Here is a 25,812-nt window from a genome sequence, read left to right on the forward strand (position 1 = left end):
CAACGGATCGATTAGATTGCCAATACACAGACATTTAAATGGAAAGACAGCAGAGAAATACAGTAAGCAAACACAAAGACACAAGAAATTTAATAAGGAGTTCACCCTATTCTCCAGGGCTACATCTCCGGTCCAGCTTTCAGTGGTGGCCTTGTTTTATTGTGTCTTTAAGCAGAGAATTACAATGCAGGGACTCAAAGTGAGTTCTCCTAAAGCAGATTTGCTTGGCAGGGTGGTTCTTGGATTCCCCAAGCCACTTGAGTACACAGAATTCTTCTTCCTACCAGCTCTGTGACCTTCTGGTCTATAGGGGAGAGCCCAATGTGGTGCTCAACCCGGACAGATCCTCTCTGGGATGGCTCGGATCTCTCAAGCCTCTGGTGCTCGATGCTACCTTTGGTCAGCTTGGCCCTTTGTCCTCTTCTGCTTTGCTTTACTGCTTTCTTTCTCTGTGTTTCGTCCTCCTCTTTGGATTTTGGTTCCTTCCTCTGTCTCTCGGGGTTCTCTGCCCCTCTCGATCATTGATTAATTGTGTATCCTATCTTTGTTCATGGCTTTGAAGCCTTCGTTCCCCATGCCTGTTCAGTTCCTCTTCCGCCTCTGTCGATTCACCTTCTACAGCTGCGCTTAGAGTTCCCCAGCTCGGCGTCATCATCAACTCGCAGGGAGTGGCCACATGTCCTCCTCTAAACGACGCCAGCCTACTTCGTCAGTTCGTTTCTTCAGTTACGTCGCGGATGAATCTTTCCTCCACCGTGGCGGTAAAACGGATTCCAAATCCCTTCTAAAACGTGACATATTCCCTTGTTGATTCCGCTTCTTCCATCGGGTGCAATCTCAGCCATTCGATCTGGGGCCTCCAAATCTGACGCCATACGCATGTTTCGCGCGGTTGACTTGCTCGACCGATAGCGCGCGATCAACGACAGTTTTCTCTCACCTCAGCTTGCCACACGTCGTTCGATGAATGGGATCGCTCCGCTCTTGTCCAAAACCTCTTACCGTTTAAGGGCACCCCCATCAAAACCGTCGGTTTCCAGAGCGCGAGTTCCGCTTTTGTACGTTTAACGCTTTTCGCTTTTTCCGCTCACGGTTCTCCGGCTCCCAACGCGACCGAGTGCTCGGGCTTCCTCCATTTTGGCCCTATTCGCCCAACGAATCGCGCATCAAAAATTACCTCCTTTTCCCGTTCCAGGGCTCCCATGGGCTATTTTGACCTCCTGTGCGGTCTCCATGGGTCTCGGTTAGGGCGCCTTGACCGAGGTCCTCATTGTTCCACGCTGGCTGCCATTGCCACTGGTTTAGGGGTGTTTTTGATCGCTGTTTTGGATTCTTTAGAGATTTTCTTCGACTTGATACAGTCATGGTTCTTTGATAGTCTTTTATGGATCCAATTCGGATCACGGCCTTCCCACTGAAGAAGCTTTTGGACCACCAAAAGTTGGTTTTCAAGCATCGACTAAGTGAGGGTATTGCTTCTTCACTTGTCCAATCTCAATCCACTTTTCACTGCTCGGCTTCGAACCTTTGAGCCCAATTCTGAGGTACTCAACATCTCCTCTACATGTTGTCCTCACCTTCCTGTCCAGCACTGTGTCTTCCTGCAACTCATTGAGATATTCAGGTAGCAGGTCATCAATAGAAGGCAATTGACTCTGCTCTTCAGGGTCCTCAATCATTGAAGGTTCAAACAATCTCAAGCAATCTGCATTTACGACTGAGTAGATGTGCATGTAAGCTAGTAGATCAAGGCGAAAAGCATTTTCACGACTCTTCTCAAGTATCTTAAAAGGTCCATACCTGATAGGCTTTAGCTTTTTACCTTCACCTTACATCCAGTCCTTGCTGATATATAGCCAGACTTGGTCTCCAACTTGAAAACTATGCTCCATCTGATGCTTGTCATGCCTAGCCTTGTACTTGGCTTGGCTCTTTTCCAGCTGTTCCTGTACTGCCTGGTGGATCTCCTGGATCTGTTCAATGAACCTAGTTTCCTTGTCCACATCACTGTGTCCATCAACCATGCTATCTTTACCAAAGACAAAATCCAAAGGAGACCTTGGTGTGAAACCAAAACAGGTCTCAAAAGGAGATCTCTGTGTAGAAGAGTGTTTGGCTTTGTTGTAAGCATGTTGCACATAACACAAGTATTCATCCCAAACTTTAGGATGTTTGCTGCAATAACCTCTTAGTAATTGGATCACTGTTCTGTTTACTACTTCTGTTTGGCCATCTGTTTGTGGATGAAAAGTTGTGCTTTTCTTTAGTTTGGTGTCCATCAGTTCCCATAGACTTGACCAAAACTTCCCCACAAATCAGGTGTCTCGATAAGATACAATGGAAGTGGGTAGTCCAAAATGAACCCATACATGTTCAAAGAACAATTTTGCAGTTTGTTCAGCTGTAATTTGTTTATTACAAGGTATCAAAATACACATTTTTCTGAACCTGTCCACAACAACATATAGATAATAATGACCCTTCCTAGACTTAGGCAATCCTCCAACAAAATCCATGGAAACACTTTCCCAAGGGTGAGAAGGAACTGGCAATGGAGTGTACAAGCCTAGTTTTCTGTTGTTGGGCTTGCTTTTAGCACACATGGCACACCTTCTTACATATCTAGAAACTGTCTCACTCATTTTCAGCCAATAGCAGAATCTTTGCAGCTGTGCAATTGTTTTACTTACCCCAAAGTGACCTAATATCATAGAAGTGTGTGCTTCCCTAATTATCTTTACTCTCTCAGTTTGTGGAATGCAGAGTTTCCCACAATGATATAAGAGTCGGTTTTTTATATGGTAGTCCAATTCTTCTACTCTTTTTCCTTGACTCAAAGTTGCATATACATCCTTAAAGTCCATATCCTGAGCATATTGTTCTATGTAGCTTTCAGGTAGCACAAAATGATGCTTAAGTATGGTAGATGCATTTATAATGGGTCTAGATAACATGTCTGCAACCTTGTTATGTATGCCCTTTTTATATCTGATGACTAAATGAAACTGTTGTAGAAACCCCATCCATCTGTAATGTCTTGATTGTTGTAACTTAGTTTGGGAGTGTAGATATTGAAGTGGCTGATGATCAATATGGATTACTGTCTCTTTGCCCATTAAATAATGTTTCCACTTTTTCACACTCTGAACTAATGCATACAATTCTTTATCATATGTAGGATAGTTAACTATTGTAGAATTAAAAGTCTCAGAATGATAACATATGGGTTTACCGTGCTGTGTCAACATTGCTCCCATGGCATAGTCACTGGCATCAGTTTGGATCTCAAATGGTCTTTGTAAATCTGGCAGTGCTAGTATAGGTGTTGTACTAATTCTTTCTTTCAAGGTGTCGAAGGCTTTTTGATGTTTGCCTCCCCACTGAAACACCTTATTCAATCCTGTTAAAGCATGTAAGGGAGCTACAATCGAGGAGAAGTTAGAAATAAACTTCCTCCAACATTGTGTTGCTCCTAAGAAGCTTCCCACTTCTGTAGCAGATATGGGTTTAAGCCAGTTTACAATGACTGCCACTTTATAGGGATCTATTTTCAATTCACCTCCCCCTACTATATGACCCAAGTAGTTTAGAGATGTTTTGCCAAATTCACATTTTGAGAGTTTAACATATAGTTTTTCTCTTTTCAAAACATCTAATGTCTGCTTAACATGCTTTAAATGTTCTTCCCACATTTTACTAAAAATTAGAATGTCATCCAGATACACAATAACAAAATCATCAAGAAAAGGTCTGAGCACATCATTCATTAATCTCATGAAAGTAGCAGGAGCATTGGTCAAGCCAAAAGGCATAACCAGCGATTCATACAATACCTGCTTTGTTTTGAAAGTAGTCTTCTATGCATCTTGCTCTGCAACTCTGACCTGATGGTATCCACTGTGCAAATCTAGCTTGGTGAAATAAACAACTTCCTTTAATTGATCTAAAAGATCATCTATGTGAGAAAGGGGATAATGATTTTTGATTGTTACCTTATTCAGTGCTCGGTAATCAATGCACATAATCCACGAGCCATCTTTCTTTCTAACCAAAAACCCACATGGTGATGTGTTAGGCCTGATGAACCCTTTCTCGAGCAACTCCTGCACCTGCTTCTTGATTTCAACATTCTCTAAAGTAGACAACCTGTACATTCCAATGTTAGGAAATGGGACATCCTGCTGCAAAATAATATCATGTACTATCCCCTTTTTGGATGGCAGACCTTTAGGTTCTTGAAAGAAGACATCATACTCTGAAACAACCTTTTCTATATCAGCTTGTTGTTCAACATTACAGCCCTCAAATACATTGGTTTTATCAAGTTTTTTTTCCTTTACAACCATCAGTAAGAATTGTTTGCATGAATTTATCATTCTTTTCATCTGTCCCGAGTTTATGAGAGTATAATTATTCTTGAGCTTATGAGCTCTTACAAAGTATTCGACTCCATGTTTAACCAGTAGATACTTGTTCTCAGCTCTGTAGAAAATAGCCTTTCTATCATACAAGTAAGGACTTCCTAAAACAATTCCACATATAGCCAAAGGAATCATGTCTAACTCAACCTCATCTACAAATTCTAACCCAAAAGAAAACTTGAGTTTGCACTGTCTAGTCACTTGTAGTTGTGCTTTATCATTCAACCATCCTAATGGGTATGGTTTCTTGTGAGGTGTAGTTGTTAATCCCAATTTCTTTACAATTTCTTCAGAAATCAAATTTACTTGTCAGCCATTATCAAACAAAGTATCAATCTTTTGATTTTTGGAAATAACTCGAATATGGAAAAGCTCATGTCTTTTTCTCTCATTTTCTTCATCAATAACAAATTGAGCAGAATTACTAGTAGATGCTTCAGAATTCTTACCTTTTATACCTGTGGCTGCTATAGTTGTTTCATCTCCCAAGTCTGACCCCAAATCTTTCTGAATAGCCGCAGCAGTCTTCTTCTTCTTTCCCTCGGACTTCTTAGGTCTCAGCTCTGGATGCAGAATCCAACAATGCTCATCATCATGTCCCTCCTTTTTACAATGAGTGCATGAAGCTTTGGCTTTTTGTGCAGTGTTAGGCTTCCTTGCTTTCCACTTCTGCTTTCTTTCTCCTTGCTCTTGCTTACAGTGGGTTGGGATGGTCCCCCAACTTCTGGATTTCCATTCTTTCCTCTAGCTTCTATATGAGTAGCTTGTACCGATACCTCATCTATACTAGTGGGATTAAACATGAGGATGGTATGCCCCATATAGCTGTGTAGACCACCAATGTACTTCAAAAGAGTCTCTGGTGAGTCTAATGAGATACCCAACATCAATGCTCTCTTTCTGAATTCTTGAGTATACCCTTGCACACTTTGCCCTTTCAACTGTCGAAGAGTTTGCCAACTCATCATGGCTTGTTGCATGTAGGCCAATGGATAGAACTGCTTTTTTATTGCAGAAACAAAGTCACTCCAAACAGAGATGGTCTTACATTGTCTTTTCATATCAGCTTGGGTTCTGCATTCCCACCAAACCAAGGCAGTGCCTCCTAGGCATAGGCTTGCCAGCTGAATCTTACTCTTGTCTGAGTCTATGTTTTGTACCCTGCAATACACATCAATTTGTCTAATCCAATTGTCCAACTTTTATGCATTTATCTCCCCGTCATATATAGGCAAATCAAATTTAACATCTATCTTAATCAAAGATGCTTTCTTATTATGCACAGGGCTATTAGGAGGTTTGAGAAAGCTTTCCTCTTTCCCCTTTCCTTTGGAGTGGTCATGGCAATGAGACTCATCTTCTTCCTTATCTTGTTTAGAACTTGATGAATCCTCAACCTTATGCTTTCTAAAGTCTCTATACATTTCTTCTACCATAGACTTTATAGCTAGGAAACTTTCTATGAATTAAGGGTCTGGCCTTGTAGAACCTTCCTCTGACATTGTCTTCCGAGGATAGACTCTCCCAATTTCACGATTAGTTTCCACCAACTCTCCTTCTCCTAATTTGAGATTTGATCTTGTGAGCATTCACAGCTAAACCAACACAAGCTTGTCTAACCTTACAGCCTAGAGCTCTGATACCACTTGATCTGATATTCACCCTATGAGTGACTTCAGTTAAATATTTATTGTTTAAAGGTATTACAGACTCATGTACTGGTGTGTGGTCTGTGTTATTTAAGCAACGGATCGATCAGATTGCCAATACACAGACATTTAAATGGAAAGATAGCAGAGAGATACAATAAGCAAACACAAAGCCACAATAAATTTAATAAGGAGTTCACCTATTCTCCAGGGCTACATCTCCGATCCGGCTCTCAGTGTTGGCCTTGTTTTATTGTGTCTTTAAGCAGAGAATTACAATGCAGGGACTCAAAGTGAGTTCTCCTGAAGTAGATTTGCTTGGCAGGGTGGTTCTTGGATTCCCCAAGCCACTTGAGTACACAAACTTCTTCTTCCTACAAGCTCTGTGACCTTTTGGTCTACAGGGGAGAGCCCAATGTGGTGCTCATCCCGGACAGATCCTCTCTGGGATGGCTCGGATCTCTCAAGCCTCTGGTGCTCGATGCTGCCTCTGGTCAGCTCGGCCCTCTGTCCTCATCTTCTTTGCTTTACTTCCTTCTTTCTCTGTGTTCTGTCCTCCTCTTTGGATTCTTGTTCCTTCCTCTGTCTCTCAGGGTTCTCTGTCCGTCTCGATCACTGATTAACTATGTAGATCCTGTCTTTGTTCATGGCTTTGAAGCCTTTCGTTCCCCATGCCTGTTCAGTTCCTCTTCCACCTCTATCGATTCACCTTCTGCAGCTGCGCTTGGAGTTCCCTGGCTCGGCATCATCATCAGCTCGCAGGGAGTGGCCACATGTCCTCCTCTAAATGGCGCCAGCCTGCTTCGTCGGTTCGTTTCTTCAGTTATGTCGCGGATGAATATTTCCTCCACCGTTGCGGTAAAACGGATTCCAAATCCCTTCTAAAACGCGGCGTATTCCCTTGTCGATTCTGCTTCTTCCATCGGGTGCAATCTCAACCGTCTAATCTAGGGCCTCCAGATTCGACGCCATACACACATTTCGCGCGGTTGACTTGCTTGACCGATACCGCGTTATCAAAGGTGGTTTTCTCTCACCTCCACTTGCCACACGTCGATCAATGAATGGGATCACTCCGGTCTCGTCCAAAACCTTTTACCGTTTAAGGGCACCCCGATCAAAACCGCCGGTTTCCAGAGCGCGGGTTCCGCTTTTGTACGTTTAGCGCTTTTCACTTTTTCTGCCTGCAGTTCTCTGGCTCCCAACGCCACCGAGTGCTCAGGCTTCCTCCATTTTGGCCTTGTTCGCCCAGCGATGCACGATTGGCACTAATCGCGCATCAAAAATCACCTCCTTTTCCCATTCCGGGGCTCCCAGGCGCTATTTTGACCTCCCGCGTGGTCTTCATAAGTCTCGGTCAGCGTGCCTTGACTGAGGTCCTCGTCGCTCCATGCTGGCTGTCATTGCCACTGGTTCAGGGGTGTTTTTGATCGTTGTTTTGGATTCTTTAGAGATTTGCTCTGACCTGATACAGTCATGGTTCTTTGACAATCTTTTATGGATCCAATTCGGATCAAGAAATAAGGTCATTTTCGTTCAAGAAAATAACTTAGAACTTGGACCCACTATAATCATTAAAGGGAAAATTCTTTTGGGGCGACAGGTGCAAGAGGGGTCATTTTTTATCCTAACAAATAAAAAGAGCATATATATATGAATGAAGTCTAGGCCACCTAAATTACAATATGGCAGAAGGCTACGCCTTGTTCTAAGGCCTAAAGATCGCTCCAAGTAAAGAAATTACATAGATCACTATAATTGGGGTTTGACATTACGTTATAATGGCTTTGGTCATGGATCATAGGCTCAAGGGTGTGTAATCGGTTGTTGTTTTATCTCAAATTCGAGGATTGAAGACTAAATTTTAGTCAATTTCATTACTTCATGTTCTAAGAAGATTTAATAAAGAGACATATAGCTTGACCAACCAAGATTACAAAAGGGGGCTCGTGTCTTTATATTTGAACTCTCACGTCAGCATTAATCTCCCCCATGACAAATCCCATGGAAAATCTTCATAGCTTCAGAATCGTTAGGGTCTAGTTTGATCGTGGCAAACTATTTCTAGCTAGGTGTTGGACTAAGTGTTATATTTTGTTGTGGATTCTTTTACCTAGTGTCTCTTGGGAAATTTTGTGGGTTTCCATCAATTCTCATCGGTATTTCCATCTAATGGTAGTTTATGGTCCCCGCCCTTTGGTTTTGAACTTGTTTTTATGCTTATATTTTCTTTAGGTAGCATTGTGAGACTGGGATCTCAAGTCCAGGTGGAATGATTTGAATTCAACGTTCTTTGGTCAGGAGCTTCATCACTATGTTGTGGAACAAATATTTTATGGGTAATTTGTTGTTATCATTTTATGATCGTGGAATATCAATGGTGGGATTTTGCATTCTAGACAGTAGGATGGGCCTGGGCTCGCTGAGCTAGGTGGAAGGAATTCCTAGTTTTTTCTTGGTGTTTCATGTCCTCCTTGAATTATGTGATTTCTTGTTTGGAACCTTTTGTTTGTGTTGGAGATTGTATTGTTGGGTTTGAATACTTCCATTTTATGGTATTAACTCCTATGGATGTTGCTTATAGTGTTAAAGAATTGATGAGTGTTCTTGCTCGGGATTCTGAGGGGACTATTATCGAATTGGAAAATATGTATGAAAGCCTGAAGGGTGACAAGGAAATTGATTGGGAGAAGTTGTTCGAGAAACTGAACAGGTTGAGTGCTTTGGAATCCACCTAAGATGATGTAAATATAAGTATCTGGGATAAGCTGATGATATATATAGCCCAAATTCATAAAAAAGAATAGGCATCTATGTCTTCAACAAGCACCTTTGTAAGCAAGTCGAACCCAGCTCATGGGATGGAAAATGGAAAAATTCAGGACTGATATTGTTAATTAACAAGTGCATGTAGTCCAATATTTTTTTGTTCTTAGGCACATTTTGGAAACTTTTTTGTGTATAGACATAAAAGTCTGGTATCAATGAAATAAGGATTGAGGCTATCTGGTTTTAGCTTTCATGGAGAAGCTTACAACTCCCATGCTTCATCCTCAGTCCAACCGCTTTGTAATCTTGCACTCCCTTTTTATTAATATAAATATATTGTTTTGGTTTTAAAAAAGGGGAAAATATTTGTATGTTAGTAGCTAAAAATAGGGAAAGTTAGAAAAGTAATGTTGGGATAATGTGGTCTTGATGTACTGTGATATCCAATTTATTCAAGAAACAATAGATTCTTGGTATTATGACCCAACATTTTACCTTCAACATGGTTGTTGTCCCAAATACCTAATCACAAGAGTAGATGGGCCCTGAGAATTTCTTAATACATTTAGATCAATGACATCATCTTTCAAAATAATTATGATAGTGTGTTATTGTAGTGCCTAGAAAATATAGATGTGGAAAAAATGCTTGTTAATCTATGTATTGGACTAGTTGGTGGCCATTATTTAGGGAAAAAATAGAACATAAACCTAAGTATTTCCAACTACTTCAATGATGACATTAGAGAGTGTGTTGTGGATGTGGCATTTTAATGAGGGTAATAATTATTGTGGGCATTGATTGTTACCAAAACAACATTATCAATGAAGGCCATGAGTAGCAACCATTGCCATAAATCTCTAAATAGAAGTAATGGTCTATGCCAATTATTGAAATTCTTAATATTGGAATGATGAAATGAGGCAGTCACTAAAGGTGATGTTCTAGGGGAAAGTTTCCTATAAAATGTTCTTCCTTTAGTTTTCTTCATGTTCTTCATTTGTTATTTAGGATAACTACTTGTTATTATTCATTGACATAGTAATGGTCAATGATTTAGTTGATAAGGGATTGGATAGGATAAATTTCATTAATCAAGGATTAAGGGTTAGGGGATACAATTTAGTGGGTTAGGGATTAATCTATGTTACGAGTTATGGAGTTTTCACTATGACATGAACCCATTTTGTCGATCTTTGTACGGGCATTTATTCTTTGTTTCCTTGTTTACATAAAAGCTGGTCAATAGTGACTAATCCAGTAGTGAAAATCCTTGTTGCCAAGCCGGGGTAGTAAGCCCCTAGTGAGTGGATGAGGAACCAACCCTAGTCATGATATTTCATCCTAGTGCTTTAAGTCCAAGGACCCTGAACCTTGCGATATTGTTTCTTATGCTTTCCATGACCCCTAGTGGATCGTTCATTCTTTGAAGCCCCCCCACCCAATAAGTAACTTAATCAATCGCTTGAAAGACAAGACCTTATCGCCGGTACCACACCCTCACCCATGCCTGGCCATCACCGCACACACCTGCCTCACCCATACTCATTATCACTATAGCAGCTTTTAGTGATCGCTATCGCGCCCCTTTAACCTGTGCCAGAATCAATAAGAATCTGGGGCCCCTCCCCCTAGGTTCCGCAATAGAGAATAATCTGGTGAGGTGAGTTAGGTGAGTCAGTCAGTAAGGGTTTCCATTCCCAATAGCCCTCAAGTCATTGTTTTTGTCCGTTGTGGGACCAGATGGATTGACTAAAAACCTTATTCATTTGGCTTTTGGCCTTTGTCAAAACCTCATGAGATAGGAGACTCCACTACACTTAAAAAAAATAAAAAATAAATAATACATTGTTTTTTTTCATTTCAATGTATGATACAAGCCTAATTCCATATATATGAATGATTGAGTGTTATATTCATGAAAAATATTGTTAAAAATATAGATTGAAATAGTCACCAAAAATGTGAATAAAATGGTAAAAACCTATTGATGTATGAAAAAATATGATAAAACAAGAGTATTTATTAATAATACTTTGTTTCCCTAATGCATATGATGGTGAAAAATCATAAAAAAAAACATTTTAAAGAGGACCAATGTCCTTAAGGAGGAAGAGTAGAAGAGAATGTGTAGAAGAGATGAGAGAATATTAATGTTTTGACTTAGTTAGGCTTTTAAAAATTTAAGGTTTCAATATATAGTTTTTGCATTTTAAATCTTTTCATCTCTTTAAATTTTTAGTGACATACCAATGTCATTTTGATTCATACAAGAGATAAAGATTAAATAATATTTGTGATAGTTTTAACTAATCCATTTGGGATTTTGATTCATACAAGAGATAACGATTAAATAATATTTGTGATAGTTTTAACTAATCCATTTGGGATTTTGATTCATACAAGAGATAACGATTAAATAATATTTGTGATAGTTTTAACTAATCCATTTGGGATTTTGATTCATACAAGAGATAACGATTAAATAATATTTGTGATAGTTTTAACTAATCCATTTGGGAATTTAAGGATAGCTTAGGCATGCCTTAAATTTAGGATGATGTATAGAGAATAGTTTATGGTTTATATATAAGAGGTGTCAAGACAACTCATATCACAGAAGGGGTAACTAATTTTTTTCATTTCTCTGCATATTGAAACACCTAAAATTATTATTCTTGTACATAGAGATAGCTCTTCCTAGAAACCCAAGGAAAGTTTCATTTGGATTCATCTTGCGTAACTATGGATGTTGAGAGGTTCAAAGAATAAAGAGGCATTTGAACAAGAATAGCACCACATATGGTGAGACATTATTATACATTCATAGAATGTGTGCAACAAAGATGCATGGGGCCAATGAAATTGCAATGTTTATGAAATATAAATTAATTTATAAATAAATGTTAGGTGAATATAAAGTCGAGGACAAACATCTTATATTGTTGCATTCTATGACAAGGGGCATAGCTAAGAATTTCTCTATTTTTCATATCCATCATAATAGTGGAAAGTATATGATGTCGAGGCCAAACAAATGTGCTCTTCTCTAGTATGTAATTTTAGTTCTAGCTATCTCTTTTTCTCAATATTACTCTTTCTAACAGGCTTGTTTGGTCTATGCTCATTAACATTTGTATTAGACACTTGACTTTTTTATGATATTGTTTTTGGATGCCTTTTGGGTAAGTTTTCATAGGTCAAGACTATTTTGTTTGCAACATTATCTCATGGTGGTTGTTAGGAGGGCTTGCTCTAGTAGGTCTTGACCCATCCTTTGCTTTATTTCCTTTTTATTCCAATTTTTCTCTTTGCTATTAGTGTTCAAAATTCAAGTCTTAGCTTAGATAATTGTTCTAATTTTTGCATTTTATTTCATATAAGAGCTTCCCCTTGACTTAATTTTGTGATTTTTTTGAACGTTAATAAAATTATCATATCCTTTTTTTCCCAAGTAATCAAGCACTCCATCATCGAGCTCATACGAAAGGGTAATATATTGTTTAGGGCTTGGGGACTCCCCTTGACCTAATTTTGTGGTCTTTTTTGTACATTAATAAAATTATCATATCCTATTTTTCCATGTAACCAAGCACCCTGCCCCTAAGCTCATAGGCAAGGGTAATATATTCTTCAAGGCTCAAGGCCTTACAACAACAAGGCTTGAAGCTACTACAAGAATGTACTCAGTATGAGTTCAAAATGTCACTTGTGTGAATTGAATCTAGGGGGAGAGGATAATAATATTTCCTCCCAACCACCTAAAATAAACTCAATTAACAATAAAATTATCATATTTTATCTTGAGATTTTTTGGTATAAAATTAATATGCTCTCATAATTACATTTTAATTGAATTATGAAACATTTTATCAAAAATAAAAACTATATTTGAAAAACAAAGTTAATTTATGTACAATAACTCATTGCACCATGAAAAATATACCACAAGGTTCATATAATTCACAAATAATAGCTCACATGCAAATTAAAATTTACATCTTCAAAATAAAATCATTATTTGTGATCTTCCTCATAATACAAATTATTTGGGTCAATTGAAAAGAGATATGTATGTTCATATATTCTTACATGAAATCTATTAAAAAATTCAAAACATTTGCATTTGAATAATATTGGCTTAAATGATCTTTTATATTGTATCTCAATATTTTGTCATATAATTCTTACATATTCCAATTTGCTATGATCAATAGCATTCTTATTTGATGCATATGCATAACTAACTTATTTAATGTCCCTATAACATAGTTCTTAAATATTCCAACTCGCTATGATCAATAGCATTCTTATTCGATGCATGTGCATAAATAACTTATTTAATGTCCCTATAACTCCAAAATTTGGTGTGTTCCACTTCTCATATATATTTTTCTACCTAAAAATGATGCTTATATGCCTATATTGAATATACAATATAAAAAGATTTCAAATACATTTGCGAGGATATGATTATGAATAAAAAATAATATATTTACGCGATAAGGGTTTCCCTTTGAGAATAACCCTCCCTTGCCACCTGTGTTGTCTTGGGCCATTGATTTTAGTGTTAGACGATTGGCCATGTGATTAAAAAACAGTATTAGGTAGTTGCAATTCAATCGGGTAATCAGTTGCAATTCAATCCCGTAATCAGTTACAATTCGTTACCGATGGCCTTAGCGATAGTTTGAAAAGCTTGCTGGGCATACCAGTGTTGTCTCTTTACATGTGCGGCGTTGATTGAAAAAGTACAGGGTTGATGTATAATGCTGAGCCACCATAGCCAAGCTTGTTTGGTCCCCACACAACGTAAAGAGTGTTCGTTGAAGTTTGTAAATCGGTTTGCAGCATCTGTGCATAAGAGAAGCTGGAACTTGTTAACAAAGGCGACACACAAAAAGCGTGTGGCCCCTAAACGCCGCAAGTCAATGTTTCGAAAACCATAAGAGGAGGAAGGTCGAAGGAGAACCAGGACGAGAGAACGATGAGCGATTGGTTGCAACGATTAAGATATTTACTTAAAATTTCTATCAGCATCGACAATGAAATAGAACTATACTTATTGAGAAAACAAAATTGTAACCCAGAGCCAACACATGGTTAAGAAATAGGAATCTGGCCCACATCAACTCCAAGTATCCTTGGGTCATGATAACCTCCTCCTCTGAAAAATCAGATATTTCTTTCAGTAAAATATAGCAGTGTGATGAATATGTTGGCAACGATTAAATGACCCCCCTGTCCACTACAACGAGGAGAACATGATTCAATAACTATTTGAAGGCTCTGCATGTACAAATCTAGTACACTGTTTTCTTCTGCCCAAGCTGCATTTATGGTTGTGATTATCACAGTTTTGTTAGGCATTGAAGTTTTTTCTAGATCACTCCCCAAATCAAAGGCAGTTACAGATGAATTCGACTCTGAACTCTGGAGATTGACTCTTAATTGACTCTAGAGATTGACTCTTAATTGAACCGTAATAGCCATGGAAATTTATTTATAAAAAGTATGCCATCAACTACACAATTGATATCTACAGAAATAGAAGGCTAGAAAACAAGAATTATAATTTATAAGATCCAATTTATATGGTTGGTCAACATGTAGAAACCCCTTGTGTCATCACTCTGTCCAAGTGTGGGGAATAATAATATGACAGACATAATACTATGGCATGCTTATAGATCGTTGTTGGCTGAATGACTTGCTCCTTCCCCGGATAATAATATGACAGTGGAATCACTATTGTGAATATGGAGAGACATAATACTATGGCATGCTTATAGATCGTTGTTGGCTGAATGACTTGCAATTGGCTTCAATTGGCTTTCTTGCAATTGGCTTCAATTGGCTTTCAAGCTTCACCATAAGTTGGATCTACAAAATATTAGTTGGATCTGAAGAACAAATAAAACTAGGATAAAAGGTCCAAATTTCTGAAATTATTAGTTTCTTCCTTCCCCGCTTTTTCACTCTTAGCATTATGACACTTCCTTTCACGTCCTTTCTCAGATTGTCTAAATACTTTCAAACAATTGTGATTTCTATCTTTTTATTAGAACAAATCAAATTAGGTATAAATAATCCGAAAATTTGAAATTATTAGTTTCTTCTTTCCACACCTTTACAGGGTTATTATTATTATTATTATACTTCCTTTCTCTGCCAGCAAAAGATTTAAATATTCTGATTGTTATTTATTTATCTTATACATGTATTTAACCTATCTAAATTTACAAACTTCACTTTACATTATTATTATTATACTTTCTTTAGCTGCAAGCAAAAGAATAGATTATATGTTCTGATTGTTATGTATTTGTCATACTTCAGCCAAGAATTTTTATTTAATATGAGACATGATGGCAAGTTATGACACAAGGATAAATAGAATCCGGTATTTATTCTTTAAGAAAAGATGTCACGCATATTTTAATTAATTTGAGTTAATTTTAATTAATTTGTTACACTATATTGTATTTACTCTTTAAAAAAAATGCTATACATATTTTTATTAATTTTAATTAATTTATCATATTATTTATTTTCTTAACTTAATAAACTATATTGACCTAAGAAAGTTGTTCTCTCTTCTTTTTTATCACAAAAATAAAATATTAAATAATCTCAATTAATTAATTTCCTCTTTCTTAAGATTCAATAGATCATATTGACCTTGCATATTTTCATTAATTTTAATTAATTTGCCACACTACTAACTTTTTTTACTTAATAAACTATATTGGGAAAGTTATTCTCTTTTCTTTTTAATCATAAAAATAAAATATTAAATAATCTTAATCAATCAACCACCCTTTTTTTAAATTCAATAAATCATACTTACCTTATTGAATGTTAATCATTATCATAATAAGTTTAATTTTAATAATAATAATGATTATTTTTTAATAAAAATAAAAATAATAATAATTGTTATCTTCCCTTCATATTAATTGTAATTTTTTAATTGTAATATATATGTAATTTTTTAATTGTAATATATATGTATTTGTATTTATGTAACTCAAATTTATTAAATTTTCAAATTGATGAAGAAGATAGTGATTTCTATTACCAATTAAAAATAATGAAGCTTTAACTTTGTGTTTTAAAAAACGTTGCCTTTGTGTTTAAAAAAGTTTTAAAAAAATTGTTGATTTTCTTTAATAATTTATATGTTGAAGAACTTGTTGATTTTATATAATATTTTATATTTAATTTTGTAGTTGAAATAAAATTATTATAGTATGTAATTTAAGTTGAAAATTTTAATAAAATTGAAAATATAATATTTAATTAGCTATTTAAAAAATATAAGAGAGTAGTTGTTTTTTATTTTAATAGAGTAGTTGTTTTTTATTTTAATATTTTTTTGTATATTGATTAAATACAAAATTTCTTTATTGATATAATTTTTCAAATTAAAAATAAATTTATTATTTTATTATGTAATGTGTTTTTCATATAAAATAATTTAATACAAGTTGATAATAAAAAATCTGCATCAAACCATTAATTATGTATTTATTATTATTAGTGATTGTACTAGATGTTGTAAAGGAAACCTGGTAAAAATTAGAGGTAGTTTTGGTACAATTTCTCCATATTTCTTCTTGATCAATTCCTCCTACCTTCTACTAAAGACAACTTTAATGAGCACAAAGCAAGAAACATGTGTTTACAAAAGAATATAACAATTTATATAGTTATCATGGTCCATTGAAAGGTTAGTCCTTTTGTCTTAATGTTTTGGTATATAATATTTATATGCAATCATTAGTTTTGTATTCACTTTTTGTTTAGTTAAATTCTTTTTAAGTTATGCAATTAATTTCATTTGGCATAGAAATAAAATTTTAAAAGACCCATTTTAAATTTTATTCCATTGAAACATTTATTCCTATATGTTATAATGCTTTGGTATATAATATTTATATGTAATCACGATGAATTGGTTTTTTCAAATTTTGTTCACTAAAATGCGTTTTAAGTTTATGTAAGTAAGTTGGTTAATCTATGGAATTAGAGTTGAAAAGTTATGGAATTTGTTGATTTTCTTTAATAATTTATACGTTGAAGAACTTATTGATTTTATTTAGTATTTTATATATAATTTTGTAGTTGAAATAAAATTATTATAATATGTAATTTAAGTTGAAATTTTTAATAAAATTTAAAATTGGAGTTGTCTTTAGTGGGACTTTTTGGAAGTTTTTACGGTGGGTTTTTCCAATGTAATTTCTCTAAACTTTGGTGGGAATTTATTGAGATCACAAGCTTGATAGGTAAGTGCAATCTAAGTGCCCGAGGTGTTGAATCCATATATACAATAAAAAAACTAGTTTAAATAACACAAATAAAGATTTCACCTCAAATTTTTCAATCACAAGCTTGATAGATAATGCAATCGAAGTGCCCCAAGGGTTTTCCAAGGTGCTGAATCCATATATACAGTAAAAAAAACTAGTTTAAATAACAAAAATAAAGATTTCACCTCGGAAAGTCCAAAAAAAAAATCACACTAAAAGACAACTCCTTTAAAATATAATATTTAATTAGCCATTTTAAAAATATAAAAGAGTAATTGTTTTTTTATTTTGATATTTTCTTGGTATATTGATTTAATGCAAAATTTCCGTATTGATATAATTTTTCAAATTGAAAATAAATTTATTATTTTATTATGTAATGTGTTTTTCATATAAATAATTTAATACAAGTTGATAACAAAAAAATATGCATCAAATCATTAATTATTTATTTATAATTATTAGCAATTGTAGTAGATGTTGTAAAGGAAACCCGTAAGGTAATTTTTCTTCCACAATTGTTTAAAGATAGAAAAATATCAACGAAAGGCAAGGATTGTGCTACAATGAAATCTTACTACAATACTACTCCTTTGAGCCTTACAAATCATGAGGCCTATGTTGAACTTAAAGACCTTGTTTGATTATGCCAAAGTGAATGCCTCCTAAATAAAAAAAATGGGATCGTGATTTGCTACCTTGGAAATTAAAGGTCGTTTTGGTACTCCTCCATATTTCTTCTTGATCAATTCCTCCTACTAAAGACAACCTTAATCAATACAAAGAAGATTTTTTATAGTTTCTGTTTTAATGTTTTGGTATATAATATTTATATGTAATCATTGGTTTTGTATTCACTTTTTGTTTAGTTAAATGCTTTTTAAGTTTATGCAATTAATTTCATTCAGCATAGAAATAAAATTTTAAAAGACCCATTTTAAATTTTATTCCAGTGAAACATTTATTCCTTTATGTTATAATGCATACCCTATATAATATTTATATATAATCATTATGAATTGGTTTTTTTCAATTTGTGTTCATTAAAATGCGTTTTAAGTTTATGTAAGTAAGTTGGTTAATCTATAGAATTAGATTTGTAGGTAAGAATTGAAGCAACACTCCAAGGATAAAACCTTAAGTGTTGCAGATCCAAACTTCGAAGCGAAAAAATTAAATGAGACTGATTAAGCATGAGACTAATTAGGCCTAGGGTCATTGAAGGAAATGAGGTGGTTACCAAAAATTATTTCAAGTTTTCCCAATCGTCGATCCTCATACCCTAATTGCAATAATTGTGAATAAATGACATGTAAGGAATTGCAACCAAGGTTAATTGTGTGATCCTCATACCCTAATTGTAATAATTGTTAATGAGTGACATGTAAGGAATTGCGACCAAGGTGACTTGTGTAATATAGATATCTAACAACATCGAGAAACCTCTAACATAGACTAATATTAAATCAATACCCAAGTTAATCCTTACTTGACAAATATGATTATCGTGTGTTACACCTTAGCATGAATTGAGAAGTATACTCGAAGATTCACCTATTAATTTTATGGTTGGAAGTAATGATTGCAATTGGCAACGAAAGGTTTGAAAAATATTTGAACAAAGAAGGATAACATTTGAATTACTTATTAAAGCCAATAATGATCACTTTCATGGAGGATGTTTGTCTTTCTCCATGTTTGCAAATCAAAAATGTTCATTCCATATGTCAATGTACATTGCTTTGGATCAAAATTCTTTGATATAAGGGGATGGCAAAAATTAATATAAGTTGCTTACACAATATAATTAAACCATTTGGTCATCATAAATCCTAAATTTAAAATGTAGGCTTAAGCTTTCACATAGAATTGTACAGAGTGGAAAGTAATATAATCCATGAAAAATAAAATTAGCACAACATAATCCAAGTTATGAACACCTAAATTTCTAGGAAGTATCTACTAAGTGATGTGAAAAAGGGATAGTGCACCAAACCATAGTTTCTGAGGTCAACCCTTAAGCTAAAACTATGAATCCACAAAGGTGATTTACCTATGGTTGACTTAAGCTCTCTTCAGATAGTTCAATTCCTTTATTCACAATCATTTTTTCACCTAAAACAACACCAATCCATAGCACTCTTTCACATTGGCTTGTAATATGACGAATCAACATTCCATTAGGCTCATGCACTTTCCTTCAGGGCTCCAACATATGATGGCCAACAATTTTTATTGTTAGAATCAATTTTCACTGTTTAGAATTTCAAATATTTTAACTTGTAGTTAACTTTCACAATGATAACAATTATCATTATATAGAGTCTTCATTACGTTCATAAATATTGCACTATAACTCAACAAAATTTCTACATCAATTATATGGTTGCTTATAAATATTGCACTATAACTCAATATATTTTCTACATCAATTATATGGCTACTTATAAATCTTGCACTATAACTCAACATAATTTCTACATCAATTAGCTTGTTGTGTCCTTAAGTGAATATACTCTACAGAGTATCTATGATGAACTTAGGCTACAAAAAACCAATTTATTTATCCAAACAATTCTCCAAACCTAAATTTTCCTTTCATATTTATAATTTAAATTTTCAATTAAATCGCATAACATGTCACATCTTCTTACTTCTATGTTACTCTTTACTATGCTATAGCCTTACGACATTTCCTTTGCAACATGTGGTGCAATTGCTAATTTTATTTCATCTATATATAATGACATGATATTTATGGATATGGAGTATGCTCTAAAACTACTTTCGTTTGGCTAAGAGCTCGTCTTCCTTAGATGTAAGGAAATGGGTTAACAACCCAAGACCTAGAGGCATCTAGTGGGAGTGAAAATTTGTCCCCTTACATATCACCATCATATAATTCTAAATGGTGTGATTTTCCTTGAATAACAATGAAAAATCGATCTGCATTCACAAATAATAGATAGTGATGGTTGTCCCCACTACTAATTTGACAACTGAATGAAAATAAACATTATTTATTATACTTGCATGTAAAATTGAAAATTATCATATATACCTTTCTAGTGATGCTTAATACATCTACATACATTTTAATATTTATGTTACTTGTAATATTTCATTCCTTTCATATGCACTCTTTTATCCTCATATTAGTGCAATGATTTGAGCAACATTCACAAAGCCCATTTAGCAATGCTTTCTCGATATTTTCTAAACCCTTAATTTATTCTTATCTTTCTTTTCAATTTTTTTCGTAGACTTTACGATCTTTGTTTTCATTCTTTCTCACAAGACTTCACCCATTGCATCTAAATTACATAACATCAAGTTATCTATTGCTTCCATCTCATTGAAATTCATACATGAACAAATTAAATAATTATAATAAGATGATGGCATGATGTACCAAACTAAGGGTATTCCATTAATAGAATATCGTGATGTTCATGATTAATTATAGAAATTTGTTTATAACTAGAAAATGCGTACAATAACATAGGTTTATTGTTAAGTTGTAAAACTCTTTATTGGTCTTTGAAGTTTCTCCTCTTTTGTCTTCTTTTATGTCTTTGATTTTTCATACAAGTGGTGCACTAAAATGAAATCAATTTATTTACTCATTTGCAAAGTATAAAAACTCTAAACACCATATCCCTTTATAATGCAACTTATAATGCAACTTCTAGTCATGGGCATTACCTTACATATAGTTTTAGTCCTTGATGTAACTTTATAAGAAAAACATCTATTTAGTACTCAACATGCTAGGTAATATTACAATTGCCTTTAAAAGAACTAATTGATATACTTGAATATCCATGAAGCTTAATGGCAGTTCCTTATTCAAGGAGCAAAATATTCTTGCAATCTCTTTTCGTCATCAAGGAATAGAATCAACAAAAATATGCCTTTAAAGATTCATATATCTTTAAATTAATGTGAAACACACTATGATATTATTTCAGTGATACTTGGTACTTGAATATGTGTAATATTTAAGAATTAGTTTATGATTAATATTGAATCGTTATTGCAAAAGGTAATTAAAAAAGTGCAATCTAATTGTTTTACATTTTGGTTTTTCTCATTAAAATATAATGATATAATTTTTTGTGAAATTGTAATTTTTCATTGTTTAAAATGCATTTTTAATCTATAAATGGATCTAACATCTTACATCGCAAAAAATCTTTGAGGCACATGGATTGTGTAGACTACATAGCTTAAACTTACAATTCCAACAAATTCCTACGAAATTTCGAGCAAAATCAAACAGAAAAGGCCAAAATGTAAAAGATTTAGACCACATGTAATTAAAAACAATATTATATATATGACCAATTTTTATTGCGATGATAAATTAACTAGTCATAGAGTTAGTAATATTTATCTTTGATCAGACAACCTTGTCGTGGATACTTGTACGCCATTCTGAAAGTTTCCATTGCAACAACCTCATAAAGATATAGGATAAACACGCTGCAAAAAAAAGTATCATCAATTGAATTGTTGGGATTTATAGAAATAACTCAGCCATACATATATTTTTATGTGTGTGCACATGCTCATAGATCAAAGTGAATTTGTTTAATACATAAGTTAGAATAAATATAGATTTTATAGGTTATAATGGTCACGAGACTTGAGATATTGACATGTCAATCAATAATAAAGACCTTCTTTAATGAAAACCATATCTTGTTAGAGTCCTTATGATAGATGTAACATTTTTTTGCAATTTTTACCTTGTTTTTATTCAAGAACCATCTCATTACTTTCAAAGTATGTTGATCTTTACTTCCTTCAAAGTACTTTGGCCATGTGTACTGCTTTACATTTGACTTCTTCAACTCATTCATAGTTAATAGATTATCACCCATTTCTTTGAAATAAATATGTCTCCAATAAGAGGAATATACATTCTTAAAATTGTGCATGAGATGTAAGAATTTTTTTATTATCTTCAAGCCCTTCTAATAGAAAAATTCAAAGAGTTTAGATGATTTATTTGTTCCATTAGGAGGTTTTCCTAATACTAAACATCCATTATACATATTTAACCAATCTATTAGCCTCTTGCTTACAGGAGGTATTCAAGTATCCTCCTCACCATTTAAAAGCTACCTCTTTGTCAATTGATGAAAATGATTGGATTTAAAGGAAGAATATGTCCTTCATGGACCATTTAGTTTAGATATTTTGAATATGTCTTGTACAATTGGTCATCACAAGGAAATCATGCATGACACGACAACAAAATAGGCAATTTGTCCCAAATTTAGCACAAGATTTTAGTGCATTCTTTTTTCAATTAGGATGAGCAGTTTGGCGCTAAACCTGGATCTATTGTATATTTTTTAAAGCGTCCTTTTTTGCGCCAGATTTTGCATCATTTTTCACACCATATTTTGCATCCTTTTTTTTTTTTTAAACTGAAACGGGTATTTTTATTTATGGGAGGCCGAAGCCAGATCACGAATTACAATTCGCTGTTACAAACAATACATTTCTCTGCTTTTGCAAGACCTCCTTGCCCTTTTAGGGAATAGTTGCCATATTCGGTGCTCTTGCATTTATGCTGATCATGCTCTTTTCGAGATTACATCCTGTATTTGCCAGTCTGTCTACTTCTGTGTTTAATTCTCTGAGGATATGGAAGAGTTGTACTGAGGAAAAGTCCTTCATGAGTCTCATCACTCTTGTAAGCTGCTTGTTTAGTGCTGGATCCTTGAGCCCTTTCTTGTTTATTAGAGATTTTATCAGCAATTCTGAGTCTCCAAAAACTATGATTTCCTTTGGGTTTCCTTTTCTGGCCAGTTGACAAGCTTTTAAAAGACTGAGAACTTCTGCCTGATTGTTGGTTTTGAGCCCAAGTCCCCAGCTGAAGTCCTCTTTTCTCCCATTTGGGAGGTAGATGACCCCCCCTGCTCTTGACCTGCCTGGATTGCCTTTCGAGGCTCCGTCAAAGAAGATGGTGCATTTTCCTTGTGATTTCCACCACTTCTGGAACTATCCGAGGTGTCTCTAATCTGCCAATTTTCCTTACGAATTGGGCGAGTGAATGCTGAAGGTCTCGGTGTGGGGGAGAAGCCATCTAGCCAGGCCTTTTCTTCATTTCGAAGGGAGCTATCTTTGACATTGGATTGTCTCAAAGTTTCTATTAGGAGTTTCTTGGCTTGCTCCGCTACAGTTTCTGCAGTGATTTCTTTTTGGTTGAAGACAGTTTCGTTCCAGGAAAGCCACAACTTCCAGCAGACATATTTTGGAGCTGCAATCCACACCTTATGCCAAAGAGATTTATCAATGATGTTGTAGGGGTATCGAGCTTTCCAAGACGAGAACATGTCTGTGATCGTACAATGTGCTGGGGGTCTCACATTCAGCACTGTCAAGAAGTTGGTCCAGGCCTTCTGTGCATACTCGCATTCGATGAACATGTGAACTGAGGTTTCCAATGCATTTTTGCAGAGTGCGCATCGATGAGGGCCAGCAATGTTTTTTCTGCACAGATTATCTCCAGTCAAGATTTTGTTGTGGAATAAAGTCCAACAGAAGAATTTGATCTTGGGAATGCTGAAGTTTTCCCAGATCTGCTTCCACACTGTTTCCGGGTGCGGAGAATCCTTTTTACCTTGCATCTGTAGGTATCCTTGTTTGGCTATGTACACCCCTGTTTTTCCCCATCCCCATGAATCTTCCTCATCCTTATGCACTAGAGTAAAGTCTGTAATTGCATCTGTGAAAGTTTTTAACTGATCTTTTAAGTGCGCTGGAATGTTAGGCAATGACCAGCACTGCCAGTTTCCTTTGTTATCCCACTCTGCGATATCCTCGATTTTCCGGATTCCTTTTGAACTTAACCAAGCTCTTAAATCAGCAATTTCATTAATGGCTGAAAGTGGAGAATGACCCATGATTCGATCTCTCCACAGCAATATATTTTTGCCATTCCCTGGAATTTTATACAGATGGGTTCTGAAGAATTCGATCCCTTTACAGCAAAGCCTCCAAGCTTGTGTTCCTCTAGGAGAAAGCGCTGGATTGAAGGAGGTGATCGGCTGATTTTGGAGGTACTTGAGATTTAAGAGCTGACTGATAGGGTGCGTGGGCTCGGTTATTAACTGCCACAAAAGTTTACAACCCAAAGCTAGATTTGCTTGCGGAGGGTCACGAATTTGGAGACCGCCTTCTGCAATGGGACGCTTCACTGTTTCCCAGTTAATAAGATGAAAGCGGATGTTGTTTCCCTTCCCACCGTTCCACAGAAAATTCTGCATTAGACAGGAGATTTGATCTGCGATTTGTCTTGGAGCCATCAGTAGAGAGGCTTGGAATGTAGTCAACGCTGAAAGCACAGAACGTATTAGAGTGAGCTTGTCGCCTGTGGTGAGCCAGACGCCACCCCACGCTACAATCTTTTTTTTGAACTTAGAAATCACCTCCTCCCACAAGTGATTGTGGTTGGATCCCATCGTCAGAGGTAAACCAAGATACTTTATTTTATCCCACGCTGCATAGCCTTTGAACCCCAATTCACTGGCAATCCTTTCAATTGTTTGTTGATCTGTATTCCATCCATAAACAACACTTTTCCTCTCGCTGACTAACGCTCCGGAGATGCTGCAATACTTTTGAAGAATGGTTTTGAATGAGTTAGCGATTCTCGTGGAAGCACCCCCGAGAAGGAGTGAATCATCAGCAAAGAGCGTGTGATTCACTGGGGCTATACCTTGCACGATTCTTATCCCAGGTATGGAGCCGATTTGTTTCTCCTGAGTCAGCTTCCTGCTTAATGAATCAGCCATCAGAATGTAAAGAAAGGGAGAAAGAGGGCAGCCCTGCCTCAATCCCCTGGTGGCTAGAAAAAACTTTGCTGGTCTGCCATTCACCATTGGGGCGATCCAGATGTTTTCAATGCAAGATTTGATTAGGTTTATGAAATCTTGGTTGAATCCAAAGGCTGCAAGAACCCTGAACAGGAAAGAACGATTAACTAGATCAAAAGCATTACACATATCCAATTTGATAATCATACCTTGTTCTTTCCGTGTTTGACTGGAATGGAGGGCTTCTTGGATCTGAATGACATTGTCCAAGATTTGTCTACCTTTCACAAATCCACCTTGAGCCGGAGAGATAAGCTTTTGGAGGAGGGGCTTCATTCTGTTAGCCAGCAGTTTGGCCACGATCTTGTAGGATGAGTTGCAGAGTGAGATCGGCCTGTATCTGTCGAAGGAGCCTGGGTTTGTTTCCTTGGGGATTAAAGCGAGAAAGGTGGAGTTTATTCCTCCACCCACTTTTGCCTTCCTCAGGATTCCTCTTATCATTCTGAAGAGATCAGTTTTGATTATCTCCCAGCAAATTCTATAAAAATGAACTGAGAATCCGTCAGGTCCTGGAGCTTTGTCTGGTTCCATGGACCAAACTATATTAATTATCTCTTCTTATGTGACTGGGCTCAACAGAGAGTCATTATCTTCCATGCTGACAAGGTTTGGAATGGTTGTGAGAAATTCTTCTGCATCCTCCTCATTCCCATTTCTTTCCGCACTTAGGAGATTCTGAAAATGGTTTACAGCTGCTTCTTTGATTTGAGAAAATCCTTTGTACACCTGACCACTAGTGCTGGTGATTTCTGCTATATGATTGCGT

The 25,812-nt window shown here is 35.5% G+C and overlaps 1 protein-coding gene across 1 annotated transcript; it reads right to left on the reverse strand.

Moving 5' to 3' along the window:
* Positions 1 to 22,988: 22,988 nt before the first annotated feature.
* On the reverse strand, positions 22,989 to 25,577 carry LOC149180622 (uncharacterized). The gene has a single exon (XM_089413932.1). The coding sequence runs from the start codon at positions 25,575 to 25,577 to the stop codon at positions 22,989 to 22,991; it is 2,589 nt and encodes an 862-aa protein (XP_089270058.1).
* Positions 25,578 to 25,812: the final 235 nt, after the last annotated feature.

Source organism: Pinus tabuliformis, chromosome 3_2 (genome assembly GCF_031772625.1).
Source record: "Pinus tabuliformis cultivar Carrire ecotype Pingquan chromosome 3_2, CPIR1, whole genome shotgun sequence".
NCBI lineage: Eukaryota > Viridiplantae > Streptophyta > Pinopsida > Pinales > Pinaceae > Pinus > Pinus tabuliformis.

Bases quoted from the DNA above. Each gene is read 5' to 3' on its own strand.
- LOC149180622 (XM_089413932.1), bottom strand. From the start codon at position 25,577: ATGGAACCAGACAAAGCTCCAGGACCTGACGGATTCTCAGTTCATTTT.